At 39.6% G+C, this 19,611-nt stretch overlaps 4 protein-coding genes across 8 annotated transcripts in view; 1 reads left to right on the top strand and 3 right to left on the bottom strand.

Annotated features, from left to right (window-relative positions):
* The first annotated feature begins 3,191 nt into the window (after positions 1-3,191).
* On the top strand, positions 3,192-7,157 carry pnrc2 (proline-rich nuclear receptor coactivator 2). The gene is made up of 3 exons (XM_079691293.1): positions 3,192-3,394; positions 3,877-4,097; positions 4,315-7,157. Exon 3 carries the CDS (start codon positions 4,335-4,337, stop codon positions 4,803-4,805), a length of 471 nt encoding a protein of 156 aa, XP_079547419.1. The 5' UTR covers positions 3,192-3,394; positions 3,877-4,097; positions 4,315-4,334; the 3' UTR covers positions 4,806-7,157.
* A 613-nt stretch (positions 7,158-7,770) lies between these two features.
* srsf10a (serine and arginine rich splicing factor 10a) lies at positions 7,771-11,901 on the bottom strand. Of its 4 annotated transcripts, none has more exons than XM_079691287.1 (6): positions 11,693-11,901; positions 10,372-10,478; positions 9,505-9,606; positions 9,218-9,374; positions 8,731-8,781; positions 7,771-8,643 (listed from the first exon to the last, which is right to left on the bottom strand). In XM_079691287.1, the coding sequence occupies exons 1-6, from the start codon at positions 11,755-11,757 to the stop codon at positions 8,370-8,372; spliced, it is 756 nt and encodes a 251-aa protein (XP_079547413.1). In that variant the 5' UTR covers positions 11,758-11,901; the 3' UTR covers positions 7,771-8,369. The 4 variants fall into 4 exon arrangements, with proteins under 4 accessions (XP_079547413.1, XP_079547416.1, XP_079547415.1 ...); XM_079691290.1 differs by lacking the exon at positions 10,372-10,478 and adding an exon at positions 9,876-10,166 and having other exon boundaries at positions 9,505-9,665; positions 11,693-11,851; XM_079691289.1 differs by having other exon boundaries at positions 9,505-10,166; positions 10,462-10,478; positions 11,693-11,829.
* A 1,637-nt stretch (positions 11,902-13,538) lies between these two features.
* fabp10a (fatty acid binding protein 10a, liver basic) lies at positions 13,539-14,582 on the bottom strand. The gene is made up of 4 exons (XM_079691294.1): positions 14,426-14,582; positions 14,035-14,207; positions 13,755-13,844; positions 13,539-13,641 (listed from the first exon to the last, which is right to left on the bottom strand). Exons 1-4 carry the CDS (start codon positions 14,490-14,492, stop codon positions 13,591-13,593), a joined length of 381 nt encoding a protein of 126 aa, XP_079547420.1. The 5' UTR covers positions 14,493-14,582; the 3' UTR covers positions 13,539-13,590.
* A 585-nt stretch (positions 14,583-15,167) lies between these two features.
* myom3 (myomesin 3) overlaps positions 15,168-19,611 on the bottom strand; it is a 57,811-nt gene continuing 53,367 nt past the window's right edge. For both annotated transcript variants that reach the window (XM_079691279.1, XM_079691280.1), the window contains 6 exons: positions 19,224-19,329; positions 17,340-17,503; positions 17,227-17,263; positions 17,035-17,057; positions 16,871-16,926; positions 15,168-16,530 (listed from right to left, as the gene is read on the bottom strand). In XM_079691279.1, coding sequence (XP_079547405.1) covers positions 16,243-16,530; positions 16,871-16,926; positions 17,035-17,057; positions 17,227-17,263; positions 17,340-17,503; positions 19,224-19,329 — 674 coding nt within the window. In that variant the 3' untranslated portion in view covers positions 15,168-16,242. The remainder of the gene's footprint in view (positions 16,531-16,870; positions 16,927-17,034; positions 17,058-17,226; positions 17,264-17,339; positions 17,504-19,223; positions 19,330-19,611) is intronic.

The raw sequence follows: 19,611 nt of genomic DNA on the forward strand, positions 1-19,611 counted from the left end.
ATTACAAGATAAGAAAATAGGTCAGAAAGATATGTTTCGTGATATCATTTAAGATATTATTCAAGTACGTAATGATGGTCTTGTTATAATTACAGTGGTATCTGTTTCATGGTGTCCTCTCCTCCTGTGACCTGAGACATCCAGCAGAGCACGAACACAGGAAATGTGATTAGGAACAGAAAGCAGAGCTACAATAAGATTGCCTCACTGCGTGCCCTGGTGCAGCATAGAGTTAGGGTTAGGACAAAATAAAAACCTTGAAATGTTCAATTATCTGTTGGATAACATCAGGCAAAATCCCTTTTTTCCCCTTAACACAAACATCAAAGCTCGGTTTTTGCTGTTTCAGAATGGTTCCGGTTAAATCCATTAATCACATTTCCTCTCTTCTCATTTCCAGATTGCCAGACCAGACAGAGCTGCATCAGATTAATGATGTGAAAAACACAAGAACAAATTTACAAATCAAACAGAAATCTAATTACTTCACTGTAAATTATGAAATAATGCATAATTGTTTGATTTAGTTTGGAAATTGAACAATGCATTTGGAAAATTAAAAAGGGGTTGAAAACTGTAACCTATCAAACAAAAAATGTAAGTATCAAACAGAACACTTCCGAAAGTTAACATTTACCATATAACAATTAAAGGTAACTGCTTTCACAAAGCAAGAGTATGTCGTTAGATATATTAGCATTTTAAATAACACCCTCAAGATTGTAACTGTAGAACAACTCAAAATCCCAGACAAAATACAAACAGCTTGACCTCAGTGTCCTCGGTTGTATATGGCCCACTGTTGTCCAAAGATTAACCACAAACAGCTGAGTTCTTCTTCTTGCCCTGCAGGGCAGGAAGTGTATTGGTGGTTTGAACATTGCCGTACAGTATAGGAGTATTGTTTTAAGACATTTCAGATTTAAAGACACGTGAAGACCAGACATCTGAGCACTTGAGTGAACATACAACTAAAGCTTGATTCTCCACTATCCTGCTTGAAATAAAGTATTAGGGACACATTTGAACAATGCAATAATAACTTCATTATACGCCATTGTGTGATTTTTTTATTTTTTTTAATGTAAGTATATTTCCTTTTTCAGCAGCTATAGTTTCATAGGTGTAGGGAATAAGGTACCAGCACTGGGTCTGAATATATGGGGTTAATCTGACATGTTTTTTCTTGTTTCTAAGTTGTTAAAGACAGGGATGTGTGTCTTTAACTGTAGTCAGTTGTTCAGTTATGGGCGTGTACATTCCAGGTAATTCATACTTCTTTTTGTATGTCACTGTGCCTCTGATGGGAAACAGAAAATACACAAATAAACTTGTCAAGAAAAGAGAAACCACGTTTTGGATTGGTTTGCCACAGAAGATCTCTGATATGTGCCAACTTTGGCTGATTGGTGTGAAACAGTTTCTACTCTCTGATCACCCACTTCACTTCGTGTGTTTCGCAACGCATGTCAGACTATTCACATTTACACATTCACTGCTGTTATTGTCTACACGTATATGCTGTGTGGAAAGAAATGGCACTGTAAACACAACTGTTATTTTCAATATAGGTTTTATGTCTGTCCTTTGTACATATTTTTTTTAAGCCATTTCGTCAGAAAAGAAAAGGGCCTTTGCAACCAGTCAAATATGGAGACATGTCCCCCTCCTAGTGTCTGTTCTGTATTACCTACAGAAGCCTTTTGACCATGGTTTCCATACATAGCTGACTCTTGACGCGAACATCCCCCTTTCAAAGGTTGCTGTGCTTTGGGGAGTGTCCTTCTGCCTGCAGCTGTGAGGGCTTGCTGACGCTGAATGTGTTGCACAACTCTTATGACGTTTTAAACAAGGTACAAGGACCATGGATTTATAAACGGGTCAATCTTTCACGACCGTTGTTTTTTTTAATTATCTAGACTTTGACCTGCAGACTACCATTAAACCAACTTTACGGGCATAGCACCAATGTCCCCGGACTGTATGTTTCAAAAAAGGCAAGATTGTGTAAGTGACTGTAACAAGAACACAATAACATTTCAATTTGTTTGAAAAACAAAGTAACTATAGTCGCTTAATAAAGAGGCCCAATTGAAAGCTTTACACTGATTTGAGAACAGATAATGCTCAAATTGATTGTAACTTAAAATGTAATGTGGGGTACAGGCCTTGTGTGTATGCCCTGCTCTAAGTTTCTGATCTTTTTCTATAGTAACTCCCACACACATTTGCTCTCCAGGATACTGGAGTCCATTGTAAAACCTTTTGAGGTGTTGTGCCTCTCAGGGTTGATTCAAGAAAACATCAAGGGGAGGAATGTTCCCACCTAATAACCCCCAATGACTTGCCCACATGATGCCACAGATTTATGACGCTATGAAGTTTATTTGATATTATTGTTTTATGGTAATATTTAAACATTAAATTGGGCTTTTGTATCCAAGCTCACACTTGGTTAAATCACAAATGGCAATGACATCATAGCCTACTGTAGCCAGTATCTATTGTCACAACAAATTGTTTTTAACACCAAGAAATGAAAATGGGTAGGAATCTAAAATAATGTAACAACTCTTCTCATAGTTGGAACATTGAAAGGAGGGCTAAATGGATTGTTTTCATATGGTGTAGCCTATGGGGTTTTTTGTTTATAGGAAGAGGGCAGAGACATGGGGGATGGGCAGCTCTTTACAGCCTGTTGCAGCTGTTTCTAAAGCAGCACAACAAGTTTAACCAACGCTAGCGGAAACGGTGGAACAATTAATCCGTTTTACTGTAACAGATATGGAAATTTGCCTACGCTAATTCATAAAATATAAACCCTGGAGGTTGTTTACCTTCTTATTTCAACGAAAGCTCGACAAAACACAAGACTGAACGACAGAAAGTCACTTCATATGATGTTGTATGACAGCCTATAGACATTTCCTATCTATGATAGCGTAAAAGCGGAACTGTTTTGGTGTTTTCAGGCAGTTGTTCTCTATTATTTTCTCACTTCTCTCGCAGGAAATACCCGAGCTCCAACAAAGGAAAGGAGAGGACGATCACCGATTGACGTCACCCGTCTGGCAACAGGCGTGAATGCGTCTCGTTGTCTCTTCTGTGATTGGTCGTTCGGTTGGAACTCGACGTGTGATTGGTCAGATATCGGTTGAGAACGAGCTACATATATCTGCAGAAGATTCCATTTTGTTGCAATACAGACGGAGTCGGGAGAGAAGAGGTGACCTACAGCCACTTTGAACACCACCTAAGTTTCGAGGGAGACGGGATTTGTAGGAAACATAGCTTGCTGTGCTTCTTACACATTGTCCGTCGAGGGGTTTCCAAAGGCTGGTCGCACATTTTCTCGGACGAAGGGCTTCATTACCACCAAAGCCTGAGGAAGTCGGTAAGAGAAGCTGTTTTTGTGCCTCGTCGCCATATTGAGCTCACAGTCTCTTTGTTTTGATTTGGTGCCAAAGCTGTGTGACAGATACTGGAAATACGTTATTAACTTAACCCATGTTACTACTACTACATTTGAGTTACTTTTATCGAGATATTTGAAAACAAAACATATTTTTTTACCCGAAAAATCTCCGACACAAAGACGGCTGGCAGGACAAAGCGTCCCAAGGCTAGAGGCACACAAACAAACGTGTCGCAGTTTGTATATCTAACGGTTTGTTGTGATACTTGGGACAGTTTTTAGAATATTTTAGTTATAATGACAATGTTCTAAAGAAACGTAGGTAACCTGTATTTTGTTGTTAATTGTCTTTTGCAGTGCTTGATTTAATGACGCACTCTTAAAATGAACGTCTTCTCCTTTTCAAAACATGAGCAAAACACAAAGTGTATTTAGCATCTAACTGACATTTTCTCCTAAAGGTTACGGCTTCTTGGAGAAACATTGTGTGCCGAGGTGAATTGATGTTCAGCTCGGTTCGACAGGAAAACAACGCTCATTGGCACATGAAAACTTCAGACCTTGCTGGACACAGACGTACAGCGAGAAGTAGACAGAGACCTACTTCGAGGACCTGGGGCCCGGTTGGAGGTGAACGGTTGAAGAGAGAGCTTTGCTTCACCAACTTTCTGACAACAAAGAGGTGAGCTGGGGTTGTTTTGATCTGGGCTGTGGGTGTGTGGGGGAGGGGCGACGACGAACAGGCTGTCTAGTGTTACTGCACGTACCGTCTGTGCTTGTTTTCATTGAGATGTGCTGTGGGTGGGTGGATTGGACTATTTTGCATTTGAATATAATATTTAGTGCAAACCATTCCCAAGTTGCCAGTGATGTCAACTAATACTATTTTCTTATCATAGGTGACACATAGTGCAGCAATATGGGAGGCGGAGAGAGATACAACATTCCAGTTTCCCACCCCGAGCGCGCTCTGCCCAAGAAGAACCATCAACTTGGCCGGGCTAAGCAGAGAAGCCGTGACCAGAGCGGAGCAGCAGCATCTGCCGGAGGGGCAGGGGGTCTTCACCATCATGGACACCGCCGGAGTGACAAAGGCTTAGCCTACCACAGGTCTCCAGAGGCGCGGCAGGCCGCGTCTGCCGAGAAGAACGCTTCTGTTCGCTTTCCCGCCAACTATGATCAGAACTGGGAGGGTGCAGTGTCTCACCTCAACACGCTCCTGGCCACACAGGGAAGTCCAAGCTACGCTGGGCCTAAGTTCAGCGAGCCACCCCTGCCCAGTGTATTGCCCAAACCCCCCAGCCACTGGGTGTCCTTCCCAATGGGATCCTGTGACAACAGGGAGATGATGGCCTTCCAGCTCAAAAGTCTCCTCAAGGTGCAGGCCTGAGGAGGGGTGCCCAGACTCGATTGAAAAGCCAATATATGAACTGGGACTCTTTTTAGGGCTCCCACCCACCAGGAACACCTCAGTGCTGTAATACTTTTAGCTGTTTTTAGATTGACACCAGTGTTAAATTGCATTTGCAGTAATGTTTACTGCGAATCTTTTTTCAACACAAAAATTTTAAAACTAATATTTCCAGATATTGCAGCCTTGGAGCCTTGCTGGTCGGTAATGCCTTTAGTGGAGTCAGTTTCTGTGACTAATGACGAACTGGATATCCCTTATTTCTGTTTTGTTTTGTTCTTTTTAATGTTGGCTATCAAGCAGATTCAGTGTGTTTCCCCTTCTAAACAAGTGTTATATCGGTCAGGTAAATTCCCATCACTTTTACAGTCCATTTCTGTGGACAGACATGCTTTTTCATTTACAACGTTTTTTGATCAGCCTTTAGGGGTCCTGTCTTAAACTTCCGGTGCTAAAGCAAACTCACATTTGTAGCATTTCTTGATTAGGGTCCACCTTCTTTTCTTTAATGTATCGCAATCCTTGTTTGGGATGGAAAAGGCACTTGACTGCAATTCTGCAGGGAAAAAAAGCTATCTTACTGGAGGTAATGCACTGTCTAGTACAGGTCAAAGGTATAACCTCAAACTGAAAGATAAAAGAGACCATGGCACACGGGCCTTGGACTATCGGCTCCTGTACCTTTTTTATTGCGCTGTGCGCACATGCACTACAGGAGCTGATCTTGTCTAAGGCCAGAACACTCTATCATAGCATTATTTTGTACAAGTCCTTTATTGTTGTGGTTGGAAGATGTATGAAGAACTGTGTGTAACCAAAGCAATGTTTTCGCTGTATTTCTTTTCTCTCCCCTTTTTGGGGGACATCCTCCTGACATGTGGTCGGCATGGTTGCCATTGCCACTTTAACCTTTCAAGCCCGAGTGGTGAATGGGTAAGACTCCCTGTGGTCACTTCTACTGTTAATCTGTTCCAATCATTCATGTGGTTGCTCCTCAGTCTCTACCTTTTCAGGACAGTGCTGCAGCTCCAACATGCGGAAGAGGGCCAGGCTTAATTGTGGGACTGTTGAGTTTCACTTTCTCAAGTCATGTCAAATGGTCCTGTTGGCTGCATGCATTAGAAAGCAAGCTGAGGCAGAACTGAGGAAGGTTTCTGAAGTGAAGTGTCTGCAGGGACTCTGTGAGGCAGGAGGCTGGTGTTTATGTTTACAAAATAGGTCTCAGTGGATGACCAGTCCATTATCAACAGCCACTCTGCCTCTTGCCTCTGAGTCATGTTTACCCTCTTGCACTGCAATCAGACTAGTTTTTAATAAGTTACAGACAAAGATGCTATTGAAAAGATGGAGGCGTAATTGACTATCTCCCGATGGATTCTCTATTTTTGTGATTCAACCCTCAATGAGGCTCTCTTTACTTTCCCCTTGCAGAATTGGAGCTGTTTATGGCCAGTCTAAAGAAAACAAAACAAAGTATGAGAGCTTGTTAATGTGTTTAAGAGCCATGTAAATAATGATATGTAAAAAGTACTTGTAGCATATGTACATTTGCAGGCCAAATTTGAGGCCTGTTTGACAAAAAGTATTTTTAGTAATAACACTGAATGTATAAGACATGCTAAGGACGTGTCTTGACTTCAATGTCTTGACTTCAATACTGAAGAATATTTTTGTTAAAAAAACTGCATATAGCATTTCTCAGTACCCCTGCACTGTTATCTTTCCAGAGATCTTGCACATGTTTTTTATTGTTTTGTATTAAACAGTGTAGGGTGAACTATGCTTTGTGCAAAAAGTAAAACTGCAAAATGTAAATTTGATCCTTGAGGAGACTTGCCTGTGTATGAACTCGAGTTCTGAATGTGCTTACAATATGTAAGCGTGATGCTTTTAATCTCGAGTTGACCTGTTTGTGCCTAAGTTGAAATCCATGCTGAAACTGAATACTTGCATTAGGTGGCATTGCCACACGATGACCAAAATGTTTTCATCTGAACCATCTTCAGTTCTCCGCTGCTCTTCCGCCAGCTGACAACTGAACCTGGCCCCATAATGATTTAAGTTGTACTTATATTGGTTGTTCATGTAAATGTTTAATTTCTTGCCCTGATTGAGTTGTGCATGGCAGTCTCCTCATTCTAAATTTGAAAATATTGAATTGGCTGTTAATTTGTCCCCCTTTGAAATGTCACTGAATATGGAAAAGAAAAATGCCCCGTTTAAAATTTGTATGAATTAGTGTTTGAAAAAAGCAAACAAATGCACTCTATGAATTGAAAAGAAATTTTACCAAAAAAAAAGAAGAAATAAATCCCTTTCCCTTCCCCCCTACCTCTGTCTGTGTTTGAATATTTTCTTTGGAGTGAACACTTTCACTGTCTAGGGTGTGTTGTACAATAGACCTTTGCTCAAGGAACCCTCTCTACTTTAAATCGGGGGTGTCCAAACTTTTTTCAACGAGGGCCACATACAGAAAAAATACGAAGGGCTGGGCCACTCACTAGAGGTATACTGCCTCATAAGTTAAGTCAGCAAAATCCATCAAATGTAGGTAGATTATGCTTCTTGAATATGCTTTAATATAACAGCCTACATCACAGCTCTCCATAAGGTTTCATTCATTTTGTTAGCAGCTCATTCTTTAAAACGGGAGCCTCAGATTGCTTATAATAGGAAGGGTATATTTCAAGCAGCTAATGTTATTTGGCTTATCAACTTAGATTAAAAAAAAAATCAAATTTCCACTTTTAATTGACCCAAATTATTGGAAAATTAACTTATTTATATTTAAGCACAAGTTTCCTTTGTGGGCCATATTTCATTATACTTTTTTAGTCTGAGGGCCGATTCAAAATGGCCGGCGGGCCGCATTTCCCCCCCGGGCCGTAGTTTGGACACCCCTGCTTTAAATTCTTAAAGAGTTCCTTAAAAAAAAAAAAACAGATTCTTCATCGACATTGTTTATTGACAAATTATACCAAGTAAAACTAGGATAGCCGTATAAGGAACACTTGACAAATTCAACTGACGGTACATCTTGTTCAAACTAAGTTCTAGGTAATAGCACAAGGTAGCATCCATTGCAACACTCATTACAGCTACTACAGTATACAGCTTTCCTGCTGTATAATAGCGGGAACAACATATTTGGTAAATACTGGTAAGCTGGGTCTCTGAAGTTGTATCTTTGTTTATTCTAATACGCCACATGGAGACAGGCATATTACTACATGGATGAACATAAACATTGGGTAACCCAAAATACAAAAATATTATTGGCAACGCCAAACTGTAACATCTTTATTAACCTATAGCATCCCACATTACAAGTCCAAAAAAAAACAACCTGCTGGGGTTTCCAAGAAATTATTTAAAGACAAAAAGCTTTTCACTAAAAAAATATCTCAACTCCTTATACTCTGCGTCCCACCTTTGGCAACAGACCGAAATGTGATGAAACAAAAACAAACGGACACTCTCGTTATCGTAGCAGAACAGAACGTCCTCGGACACAGATGATCAGGGCTCTGGGGGGACAGACTGTCAGTGGCCTCCAGACTTACGTCCGGCCCAGGATCTGGAGCGAGAGCGGGAGCGGGACACGGAGCGAGAGAGGGAGCGGGATGGAGAGCGGCCCACAGGCTGTTTGTGGGAGCTGGAGGGGGGGTGGAAGTCCTCCGCTGGGCTGTGGGACCTCGACTGGCTCTTCTTACCTTTGGCCATAGGTCTGGGGGGGGGAGGGGAGCGGGACGCAGAGCGGCTGCGTGGGCCTGCTTCATGGTGTGTCCGGTGGTGCTCACGAGGGGGACCTCTGTGCCTAGTGGGATTAACAGCACATTTGAATAATAACAAAGGTGCAGGCCAAATTCGTACACTTTTAACAGACTGAAAGATGATCAATTACCTGTCATTTTCACGGCTTCTGCTCCGTCTGTGTCGACTGTAAGAACGAGATCTAAAGAGAGAAAACATTTCATTTTCTTCATTGATAAAAAAATTGATTAAATGGGTCCTTGTAATATACAAGGGGCTAAATAATGTTGAGTCACGTTTTAAATATTCAATTTATTAGTTAGTTAGTGTGTTGGGGAGTAAAGAAAAATATCAAACCAGAGCCTAAGCTTAGCTTTTTAAAAAGTTCAGATCTTTCTTTTATTTGATGCTCGATGCTACATATAAATCAGTTTGTCTTTTAAGTATTGTGGTCTGATGCCCGGTCCTAATCACGAAACACATTGTAGGACAGAGTTGACTCTTACATTTGGTAGGATCAAGGGTTGACTAAATGATCAAACTAAACAACTGAAATCACAAACATTCAACTATGTTTGACCTTTTTAGTTAAGTGACTAAGTTACTCTAGGTTCAATAAAGCAAAGTTGTCAACTCACTCTCTCGGGCTCTCAGACCTCCGAGGTCTGCGCTCATGCGAGGGGCTCCGGGACCTGCGCCGCTCATTGCTGCGGCTCCGGGACCGCCTGCGACGTCTGTCTTGATCATCGTCGCTACGAGGGGAATGGTCTTCCTTGGTCTTCATCTGGTTAGGGGCTGGATGAAAAGACGTGCACCAGAACATTAGGTGATTATAAACCAGACATTTTCCAAACAATGCTAATACAATATGTCATCACAAAAGCTTAATGTATGCTGCTTAGATATGAATGCACATTAGTCGTACTCTTTCTGTCCCCCTGGGCGAACTGGATCTCGATCTGACGCCCACAAACCCATTTATGGTCCAGGTTGTGAAGAGCGTCCTCTGCATCCCGGACATCTTCAAATGTAGCTGTATTGTTAAGGGCTTTCATTTTGAAATGTGGAGAGTTGGGACAGAGAAAGCTGCACACATGCACAACAATTTACAATAAGGGCTGGAACACAGTTTATTTACATCAGTGCAGTGCAAAATCAGTTCATGAGAAACATTGTATTGTCTTCAGTGTGCATATAAACAACATCAAACTCAATCAATTTGTGATCTCAAATTGTGAAGACAAGACAAATATTGATGATCAGATTCGGTAGGATACAAAAACTTTGGCTTGTTACCTTTTAACCTGCTTGACCTTTGACCTTCAGCTTGATCTTTATTTTCTTGGCAGAAGAACTTGAGGTTTCCTGCTTGTCTTTGCCCAATAAACACTTTTCTTTTCCTCGCTTTGGAAGACAAATGGAAGCCTGGGTGCTCTCTTTTCTCCTCTTTGTCTTCATGCTTTTGCTCTCTTTATTTTCCCAATTCCACTATTGCTTGTCGCCTGGGTGTCTTTGGCTTGAATCTACGCTAAAACCGACTTTCAACTTTCTTTGGTGCGGGATCTCCAGAACTGTATCTTTATCATTCTAAGGCAACAACAGAAGAAATATTGGTTAGCAATTAGATTAAATCTGAATGCAACAATGATTAGAAACAGGTACAAATCACATACAAAATAACACAGTCAGGTCAGGTGTTCTTGAACCAACTGTAACCCTAAAAGTCAGCTATTATATTTGACAACCCTTCTGTTAGAAAAGCACAATTTCCACAATGAAAAGAATAAAGGATATTGAATGTAAGCAAATCCTCTTCCCCGGCGTGTATAGAAGTCAAGTGGAATGTAGACATCTACAATAGGCCCATAACGACCAAACTCACGTCGTATATCCTCTGGCCTAAGAAGGGTCATGAAATAAGCACATTTATTCTGCTGGCTGTCATATGTATTCCGTTGGAGAGCAGCGTGTATGGTAAACACAAGAGCTGGTGCCAGCAGAGCATATGACAAAACCTATTTGCAGACATATCAAGTCACCCGCCCACTTAGAAGGAGTTTCCATTGTTTAAATTGTGTAATAACCAAGCTGGCCAAATTCACAAATCCATAGCGGCCGTAAAAGCTAGAAAATAGCACAAATGATTTATTAAAAGAGGGGGCAAAGTCACAGGGGTTAGAAAATGACCATTGCTTAAAATTAGCAGACGAATCAATAAGTCAAACTGACTGAGGAAAAAGATAGATAAAAAGTTAAAGTACACTTTTCATGCAAAAACATGCTTTTTCCAGCCACTCAAACATGACCATTTCTACTTTAATAAAAAAAACATATAAAATGTCTTTGCAATGACCAAACAAGTCATTTATTTATTTTTGGACATTTTACAGACCAAAAGATTAGTCCATCATGACAAAAACAATAGGCAGATACATTTATAATTAAAAATAACATTTGTTTAAGCCCTACACCACTTAATGTAGACACTGTCACATTTATACACAACATTATAAGTGTGACAGTGTTTGCAGTTTTTATTCAAACTAACAGGTTGTAAACATTGTTAAGGGAAAAACTCAGAAAACAAAAAAACAAACAACAAAGGCATCATGTAGTATTACCCCTTCTCTTTGTTACATATTCCACATTTAAAATGCTCAGTAACCTAAGATGGACATGTTATTGGTCTGTCTCAGGTCTATTTTCTGCTTCTGCTCTCCCTGCTGACAGGAATGGGGGCGTACATTTTAAAAGAGGTTAAAGCTGGTGGGTGAAATAAAAATAGACCCGCTGTTTAACATACACGTAACGTGCTTCACAGCACAGACACGGTGTGTAGTCACGCTACATTATTAATGCATGTCCATAGTATAAATAGCTAGGCCTACGTCCTTCTTAGGGGGAGTGCCATTTACGTCACTTCCAACAACACAGTCTTTCATATTAGCATGTATTAGCATGTGTTAGCAAAATCCAGAAAAAACACATTTTTTGTCCATTTTTGTCCCCCTAACGTCAGATTGCCATTTTTGGTCATGTTTCCACAGTAACCAGCATTACGTTAGCTGCTGGTCCATGCGTGCATACCGTAGGCTGAAAAAATAACAACATACCTGGAGTCATCGGCGATGTTTCTGACGAAGAGAGAAGTGTTAGGCGGTCTCAGGTACCTCGCCATGTTTGTAAAGGTCCGTTGCTTTAATTTGGCAGCCGGGAATTAGTTTACTACAGCTTTTTATTCACAAATCCGTATGCTTTACTGCAGGCTACACTAACTACGTGGTCAAAGCGTTCCCTTCGTACTACGCATGCGTAAAGCCACGAAGGCACATGCGCACCCAATCCAGGATGTTGAGGTGGAAAAAAGTACTCAGATCAAGTACTGTAAACGTAGAAATACCTGAGTGTAGGAATACTCTGTTACGAATAAAAGTTCTGCAATCAAAGTATAAGTAGAATAAGTTTTGGCATCAAAATATACTATAAGTACAAAAAAAAGTACTCATGCAAATAGTAGGGGAGAGTGGGGTAAGTTGAGCCCTTTTTTTAGTTATACTGTCCTAAGCAAGGAAAAAAATGACACATACTAAAAATGAAAACACACACCTATAATTCAGGATGTCTCCTATCAATGGCAATGATAATAATTAATATTTGATCAAGGGCAGAGAAAATATTACTTCTTTAAAAGAAAAAGTCTTGTGGCTCAATTTGCCCCAGTGTAGGGGTAAGTTGATCCAGGTCAGGGGGTAAATTGAACCAATGTTCAAACCTGGGCATACCTACAACAAATCTTAAAGGTAACTATAAACAATAAATAACAAACCAAATACAAGCTTAGTTTTTCAAATATTTTTAATATACATTTCGATTGAATTGATTGATTTTTTTTTTAACATGTTAAAAGGAAAAGTAATCATACAAATGGTGATACAATTTCATACATCTTACCAATCAAACACGGTAAATTTAACTTTAAATGTAGCCTACAATGAGCTCTTATTATCAACTTGGCCTACTTTCATGTATTTCTCCATTGAAAAACTGGCTCAACTTACCCCAAGGCCCCTGGTTCACTTTACCCCAGAGCCACCATTTTAGAAAAATGTCATCTTTAGCTTAATGATTCACATGGTTTAATACGCTGCCAACACATCAACATATACAATATATGTGTTTAAACCTGGATACTTTTTTTTTGACATGACAGCCGATATAGCTGACATCTAGAAAATGTACTTTGACAGGCAAAGTAAAAATGTTTACTTAACAGACCACAATGAGTATCTCTCTTTCACAGGCAATGAGAAATGGGTGGAGTTGCACAATTTCTGGTCACTTGATAACAACTACAAGGTGTTGCCTGGTTACAGGGGGTGGTTCAATTTACCCACTGGCTCAACTTACCCCCTTCTCCCCTACCTGTGTTTAAGAATAGATTATTATAGAACATTGCTTGTAAAAGTCAAGCTATCAACATTTTAGCTTGAATAAAAAAGAAAAGCATTGGTATCAAAATCTCCTCGGAGTACAGAATCTAAAAGTACTAATTATGTAGAGTGGCTCATTCCAGAATAATATATACGTATCATGTGATTTGCATTCAAGTTTTATCAAAGTTGGTAAAGGTGGAGCATGTTTTAATAACTTTGTATACTGCAGTGTAGCTATAGTGAATATTACTCCAGGTGTAACCAAAGCCTTATTTAAGTGTTGATTATATTTCACATCATTAATCCAAATCTGCAAAGTAATTAAAGGTATTTAATAAATGCAGTGGAGTAACATTACACGATTAACCTCTGAATTGCAGTGGAGAAGAATGACAAAGTAGCAAAAGAAAGGCCCAAGTAAAGTACAACTACCTCAAAATCTACTTAGTAACTTTACAACACTGAATGTTGGGATAAGCCTTTTCAAAGAGAGACATTTTCTCAAACAAGACGATGCAAACCACAATTATTAAGCAACAATTTTATTTAAATAGACATGTGTTTCTTCACTGCAAGGTTTACATTTTTTTGCTCTTCCTGATGAGAGTTGTTGAGCCCATGGTCAGAGTCTGAAATTGGATAAGGGAGAATTAACATATTTAGTTAGAGGCTAAGAAATTCATTACATTATTGAAGCTTATGATATTTAAGGTGAAGCAGCAATCTGGTAATATAGGCATACCTCAATCAACTCTCCTCCTTGGAGCTCAGAGATGTGCAAGGACTTGCCCATGTTGCAGACCATTTTGCCTCCCTCCATCTTGACAGTGCACTGTGGGTCACAGGAGGAGACAATACATATCACAAACCTCCCCAAAGAATACACTTGTACACTTACTCACAGCACACTTTAAGATACATATACACTGATATTTCTGCTGTAAACACAAACATGCTGTCCCAAATAAGAAATCATATACATAAGGACCTTAGAAATGAAAAAGAAAACAAGAACTACAAACCTTGAGCTTCCTGCCGTCCATGGTGTTGATATCAGCCTCCTTGCCGATGGTAAAGGAGTTGGTCACAGACTTCCCAGGGGTCTTGGAGGTGACAACAAAGTCATTACCAGTTTGTTTGATCTCAGTGACCGGCTTGATGTCCTTGGCCATCTTGATAACATCTTCTGAGAGATCTGGAAAGCAAAGGAAAAGATGTGTTTTGTTAAATCCTGCACAACCTAAAAGGAAGAACTGATGAGTCTTTGGAATCAGAATCAGAATGTGTGTTCTGTGTGGTTCAATTAAGCATGTGGAAGTTGTAACAACATTTAAATAGGCACTCTGTCTCGTTTACCCCTTATAAATATGTTGTTATACTTAAAAAACCCTTCTTGATTTTTTATTTTCTCACCCAAGGCCCTGAGGAACGCCTCGTAGTTCTCCTGGGCGTACACCTGCCATGTTCCATTGAAGTCCATGTTTTCTAGAAGATCCTACTGGGCTGGAGGCTGAAGACAACTGTGTGAATCTTAACACAATGTGGAGGATGTGACTGGAGTCATCCACCTTCTTATACAGAACGCTCTGCCCTGTCTAATGAGTAACAACCTCCTCTGTAGTAATCACTGCTGTTTGAACAACCCGGAGTTCACGTACTCCTGTTTGGACCAAACTCAGCTTTTACCAAAGATATATAGTTAGATGGTCAGTTTTGTCACGTGTGTTAAAAAGCTTCCTTTATAAGAAATATGCACAGATTTTCCCATGTGCACCATACTTCGCAGTTTTGTCTTATTACATTAATTCATGTGAAGTTCCCAAAGAATGGATTTTGAAGATGTTAGCATGTGGTGTTAACATTGGAAAAAATATAAATGTAATACACTAAATGAACTTGTATGCGACCTGTCCTTAGAGTGTCGTTGAACCCTAACATGAGTCTACCTGACTGAGCCCCAGTATGAGGGTTAATGACACTACGGACTGTTTGCTTTTAAAGTTCAATAAATAATCTCTGCTTGCAAAATCATACACACAGAAAGCTGCACTCTACATTTTCTTTATAATAAATTGGACTAAACGTTTACTTTAAGAATAAAAGGACCAAATATATATATATATATATGTTTATAAAAATACTACACAGGCAAAAGTCACTTGAATAAGCTTTATTCACAACACACACAAACAAATCCTGCATATGATTCACCAAAAGCTTGATTAGCTTCAGAGAGTTGCAGTTTTCATTTTGACATGTGCTTAGGAAGCAAGCACATTTCCAATACTGGTGAATTATAAAATGTACTGTACTAGGAGCACAGGTAAAGTCAAAGTCTGCAAACTGGCTCTCTGACAGCAGTTATAAAGCAATATATAGGGGTTGCTAATTAACAAATTAACTAATGTTAGCTGACATCCTAACATAAGTTACTACTGTATGAGCATACCAGACCAAGTGAGTCTGTAGCAGGATATCCTCGGAGTGTATCAAAATGATTAATTGTGCATTTTACTGAGTATGAATTCAGCTTTTCAGTTGTTAAAGGTACATAGTGCATTTTCTTTTTACATAAGTTGCACAGAGTTACTTTAAAATAGAAAAAATCTGTATATCCAACACCCATGACTTCAACCAAATGAGTTTGACTAACAGAATTTTGCAATATCCATCACAAAGTATATCTTTTTATGGCACACAGTGTCTCCAGTTTAAATAATACAAAGAAAGTGTCATCTTTATGTTACCAGGATCCTATGTTCTTGATTTAAATAAACATCGTTAGGCATTTCTTTAGGTCTGTCAGTGCAGTTCAAATTGCAAAAGCAAAAAGGGGAAAGATGTATCAAATGCAGCTGGATGGTGAAACTCTGCCACTGCAGAGATATCAAAGTCTAAAGTCAAGACAACACACACATAAGGCTTTAAGGATTATAATATAACATTGGTAGGCTTCATGCTGAAGGTGATTGATTTCCCCCCATTGACCAAGTGAAGCTTACATTGAACATTTGCCAGGGAAAAAAGCACTGCTACGAACATCAAACTCATATAAAGAAGGTATTTGGAGTTCGAAGACTAGGAGATTTTTTCAAAACCACAACAAAGTTCCTTAATGCTCAATAAAGTTTCCTTAAACACAAAAAACAATCATCATTCCATGTAATAATCTATCTATCCATCCACCTGTATATATCTGTTCGTTGTATGCAGATCTCAAACTCAATCCCTCACTTCTTTTTGCGTTCAAAACCCATCTCCACAGCGTGATCTGGAGGCTTCTCCCCATGCTTGTAAATGCTCACAGTAACATCAACCGTTTCAGAGCCAAAGTTGTTGCGCACAAAGATGCTGTATTTCCCAGAATCTGCCATGGTGACGTTGTGGATGGTGATGGTGCTGCACTTGGGCTCCTTTGTGATGGTGAACTGGGCCTGGTCCACAATCTCCTTGTCGTTACGAAGCCAGATGATCTCTGGGTCCGGACAACCGTCGATGAAGCACGTGAGACACAAAGTCTGAAGATAGGACAAGGAGCAGTCAAAAGAAATCAACCACGAACTCTTCATACAATAATATCACTAATATCTAAGTCAACTTTATTGTCAATCTTTCAGTTTGTGTGTACAGACAGAGATATCGAAATACAGTTTCCCACAATCCTGAATACAAAAACAAATATATATATACAAATATGTATGTACCTATATATACACAATCAACAGACACATTCATACATATGCACACATTAAGACAAGCTCAACAATCAATATAATAAGTCACTTCAATATCTTTGATAAATGTACATTAGTGCAAGACTGTCCATAGCAGCGTAAAAAAGTAATAAGTGTATCTTACCTTGCCCTCCATGATGGCCACCACATCAGGGAGACCCTTTGTCACTTTGGCCCGATCTGAAACCAAACAAACAACAATAACTCCCCGCTGATATCCACTGTACAGTCTTTTCACCTTTATTGTGGAAAAAGGATCTCAGCGTTAACACATAACCTGGGACTCACTTTTCTCAGCCACGGCCGCTTGCCTGAAGGATGAAAACAAGGAGACGGGTCAATACGACAAGGCACAGTGCGGGGAAATAACAGTTTGTGCTTAGATTCTTTCAGTGTTTCCAACTAATAGTGTGTTACCTCTCACTGCTCTCTGTTAGTGTCACAGCAAACCATGCTAGATGCACCCACTACTGCACTTACTTCAACCTCTGGTGCTCCAGCAAGGCATCAGCAAACACTGTTGGAATAAATAAGAATCAACATCTTCTCTGAAATCGTCTCCATACAGTATGTGTGCTTTAGACTCCACCCACTTTGTCCAGATAGGTCAAGATATCGTTTGTGTGTCTCTTTGCCGTCAAACATCTCCAACGTGTATTTCCCTTTATCATTCTCTGTCGGGTTAAAGATTTCAATCCAGACTTCCTGCACGCTGCTGCCAGGCTTTGTCCTGGCATCCTTGTCAATCTTCTTCTCTCTATATGGAAGAAAGCAAATACATGTTTCGTTATCAACATACTCCTTCTCTTTATTCGGTGGCATTAATTCTTCCTGCAACATCATAGTTTAGTAAGAGTAGAGTAGACGGATGCAGCTGCATACACTCAGAAAGAATATGAATTGAAATTGAACATTAGATGTGGGGACATGGATTCGTTGCAAACTCATTTTATGAAGGATAAAAGAAAATGTGTCATGCATGATAATAGGCAGATTTTCTTCAATTGTTTCACTCCGTGCAGATCTTGAAATCTACCAGCAGGTGGGGGTATAAGCCTGGCAAAAGAAACACAGTAGCTTCGTGGAATAATTGCACTACTACTGATGTGATCTTTCTCTTTGATGAAATGTTTGTCAGAGCAGCTAATACACACTTTTATGTTCCTAAAGATCCTTCAGCGCGAGTGAGTGATAAATTGTGCACTCGACGGGTAATAATGGATTATGACGGAAATGTTACAATCCTGTCCGTCAAAATGACTGACAACGAAAATGTCTAAAGCAGCCACCACTGCTTGGGAGAAAGAAACAATTTGATATTTGGGCCCATTTTCGCTACAATGAGGTGGAGAAAAAAAGCAAATGCATTGTTTCATCAGAAGGGAAGCAATGTGGCCATAACACAGCTGGTAAAAAAAACACCACAAACCTGAGCAGATACTCTCTGCAAAGCTGCTTTCTCAATCATTCAACCTGTGTTTTTCATCAAATAAGGATAAGGTACAATCTTATTTATTTATATATACTAAAATGACAAATTATTGGTTTTGGCTACTAGTTTGACTGACATGTTCTATATAATCTGATGACTAAAAAAGACTCAACCGTTTTCATTAACAAAAAGTAGACTAAAATAATTTGTTTTCTTTGACTAAAATAAGACTAAAATGCTCAGACTTTTAGTCGACTAAAACTTGACTAAATAAAAACAGGATGAAGGTGAGTAAATATGACTAAAACTAAAAAGGAAATTTAACACAGGACTAAGACTAAAACTAAATACAAAAATAGCTGACGCAATTAACACTAGCTGCCAGAATGATGCACTGTGTTTATGATTATAACAGATGGGTAGGATGAAGCAGGTGTTTAAATGTCCAGATGAGCCCCAAGCTGCCACATAACAACATTTGCAGGCAGACATAATGATCCACTTCTTATTCACAGATTATTTTGTAGATCCTGAACTTTTAAAGCTGTCAGCAGTTGAACTTTGATAAGGATTTTCGAGGCTGAACTTCAGTAAAGGTGCTCCAGACGTTGCCATCATGAAGAGAAATGTCAGGGTACATTTATATACCTCTATTTGATATTTGAGTGTGTGTGTAAGTGCGGCAGTCAAGCCAGTGTGTGTGGATCTGATCTGAAACTGTGTTTGTGTTGTTGGCACACACGCTGGTTAGACATAGAGCTCCTCAATATTGTGTGCATTTCCTGTCTTTAGGGTTAGAGCATTGCAATTCTGTGCCTTCCAGTAAACAACGTGCCTACACTGCATGATACTGAAAGCAAAAATAAGCTTTTTTTCTCCATTTGATTCCCCGTGCAGGTGCTGGTGTTCCTGCACATAATGATTCTCAACATTGCTATTCCGGTCTTACTTAAAGTTTGTCAGAAATTTAGTTTGGAAACTTCCTCCTCGGTAGCAGGTGCACATGGGGTGTCAGGTCAGAGAGGTGCTCTGCATGTGGACTCACTTGAGGTGCCAGCTGGTCTTCATGTAGCTTATATAGTATTTGAGTGAGCAGTAGAGCTTGAAACCTAAAGCAGTGCTCTGAATCTTCAGAGGGCTGGCAGACAATGCTGCAGAGACGGAGAGACAAGGCAGAGTTACTTCGCATACATTTCAGTTTCCTTGGTAATTTAAAGAAATATGTCACCCAACAATTACCATTTGCATATCAATTACCCACTCTGTCAATTTCTCACATTGGATTCTTGAAGAAGTGAATAATCCAAGTCATATTTTTACTACTTCCCAAACAGACATTTTTGCTTTCTATTTAAAACATTATCATGGATTAGTAACACACCTGCGCAAGCATGAGACTATTAAAGGTAGGGTAGGTAAGAATGGAGAAACCA

This window comes from Notothenia rossii (genome assembly GCF_949606895.1).
Source record: "Notothenia rossii genome assembly, chromosome: 7".
Classification (NCBI taxonomy): Eukaryota; Metazoa; Chordata; class Actinopteri; order Perciformes; family Nototheniidae; genus Notothenia; species Notothenia rossii.

Excerpts from the sequence above, each read along its gene's own strand:
- pnrc2 (XM_079691293.1), top strand. The coding sequence starts at position 4,335 with ATGGGAGGCGGAGAGAGATACAACATTCCAGTTTCCCACCCCGAGCGC.
- srsf10a (XM_079691287.1), bottom strand. The coding sequence starts at position 11,757 with ATGGCGAGGTACCTGAGACCGCCTAACACTTCTCTCTTCGTCAGAAAC. Across the intron at positions 9,375-9,504 it reads CGCCCAGGGGGACAGAAAGA|CCCCTAACCAGATGAAGACC; the intron begins GTACGACTAATG and ends CTTTTCATCCAG. Across the intron at positions 8,782-9,217 it reads AGGTCTGAGAGCCCGAGAGA|ATCTCGTTCTTACAGTCGAC; the intron begins GTGAGTTGACAA and ends TTCTCTCTTTAG.
- fabp10a (XM_079691294.1), bottom strand. The coding sequence starts at position 14,492 with ATGGACTTCAATGGAACATGGCAGGTGTACGCCCAGGAGAACTACGAG. Across the intron at positions 13,845-14,034 it reads TGGACGGCAGGAAGCTCAAG|TGCACTGTCAAGATGGAGGG; the intron begins GTTTGTAGTTCT and ends TGTGACCCACAG. Across the intron at positions 13,642-13,754 it reads AAGGAGGAGAGTTGATTGAG|ACTCTGACCATGGGCTCAAC; the intron begins GTATGCCTATAT and ends ATCCAATTTCAG.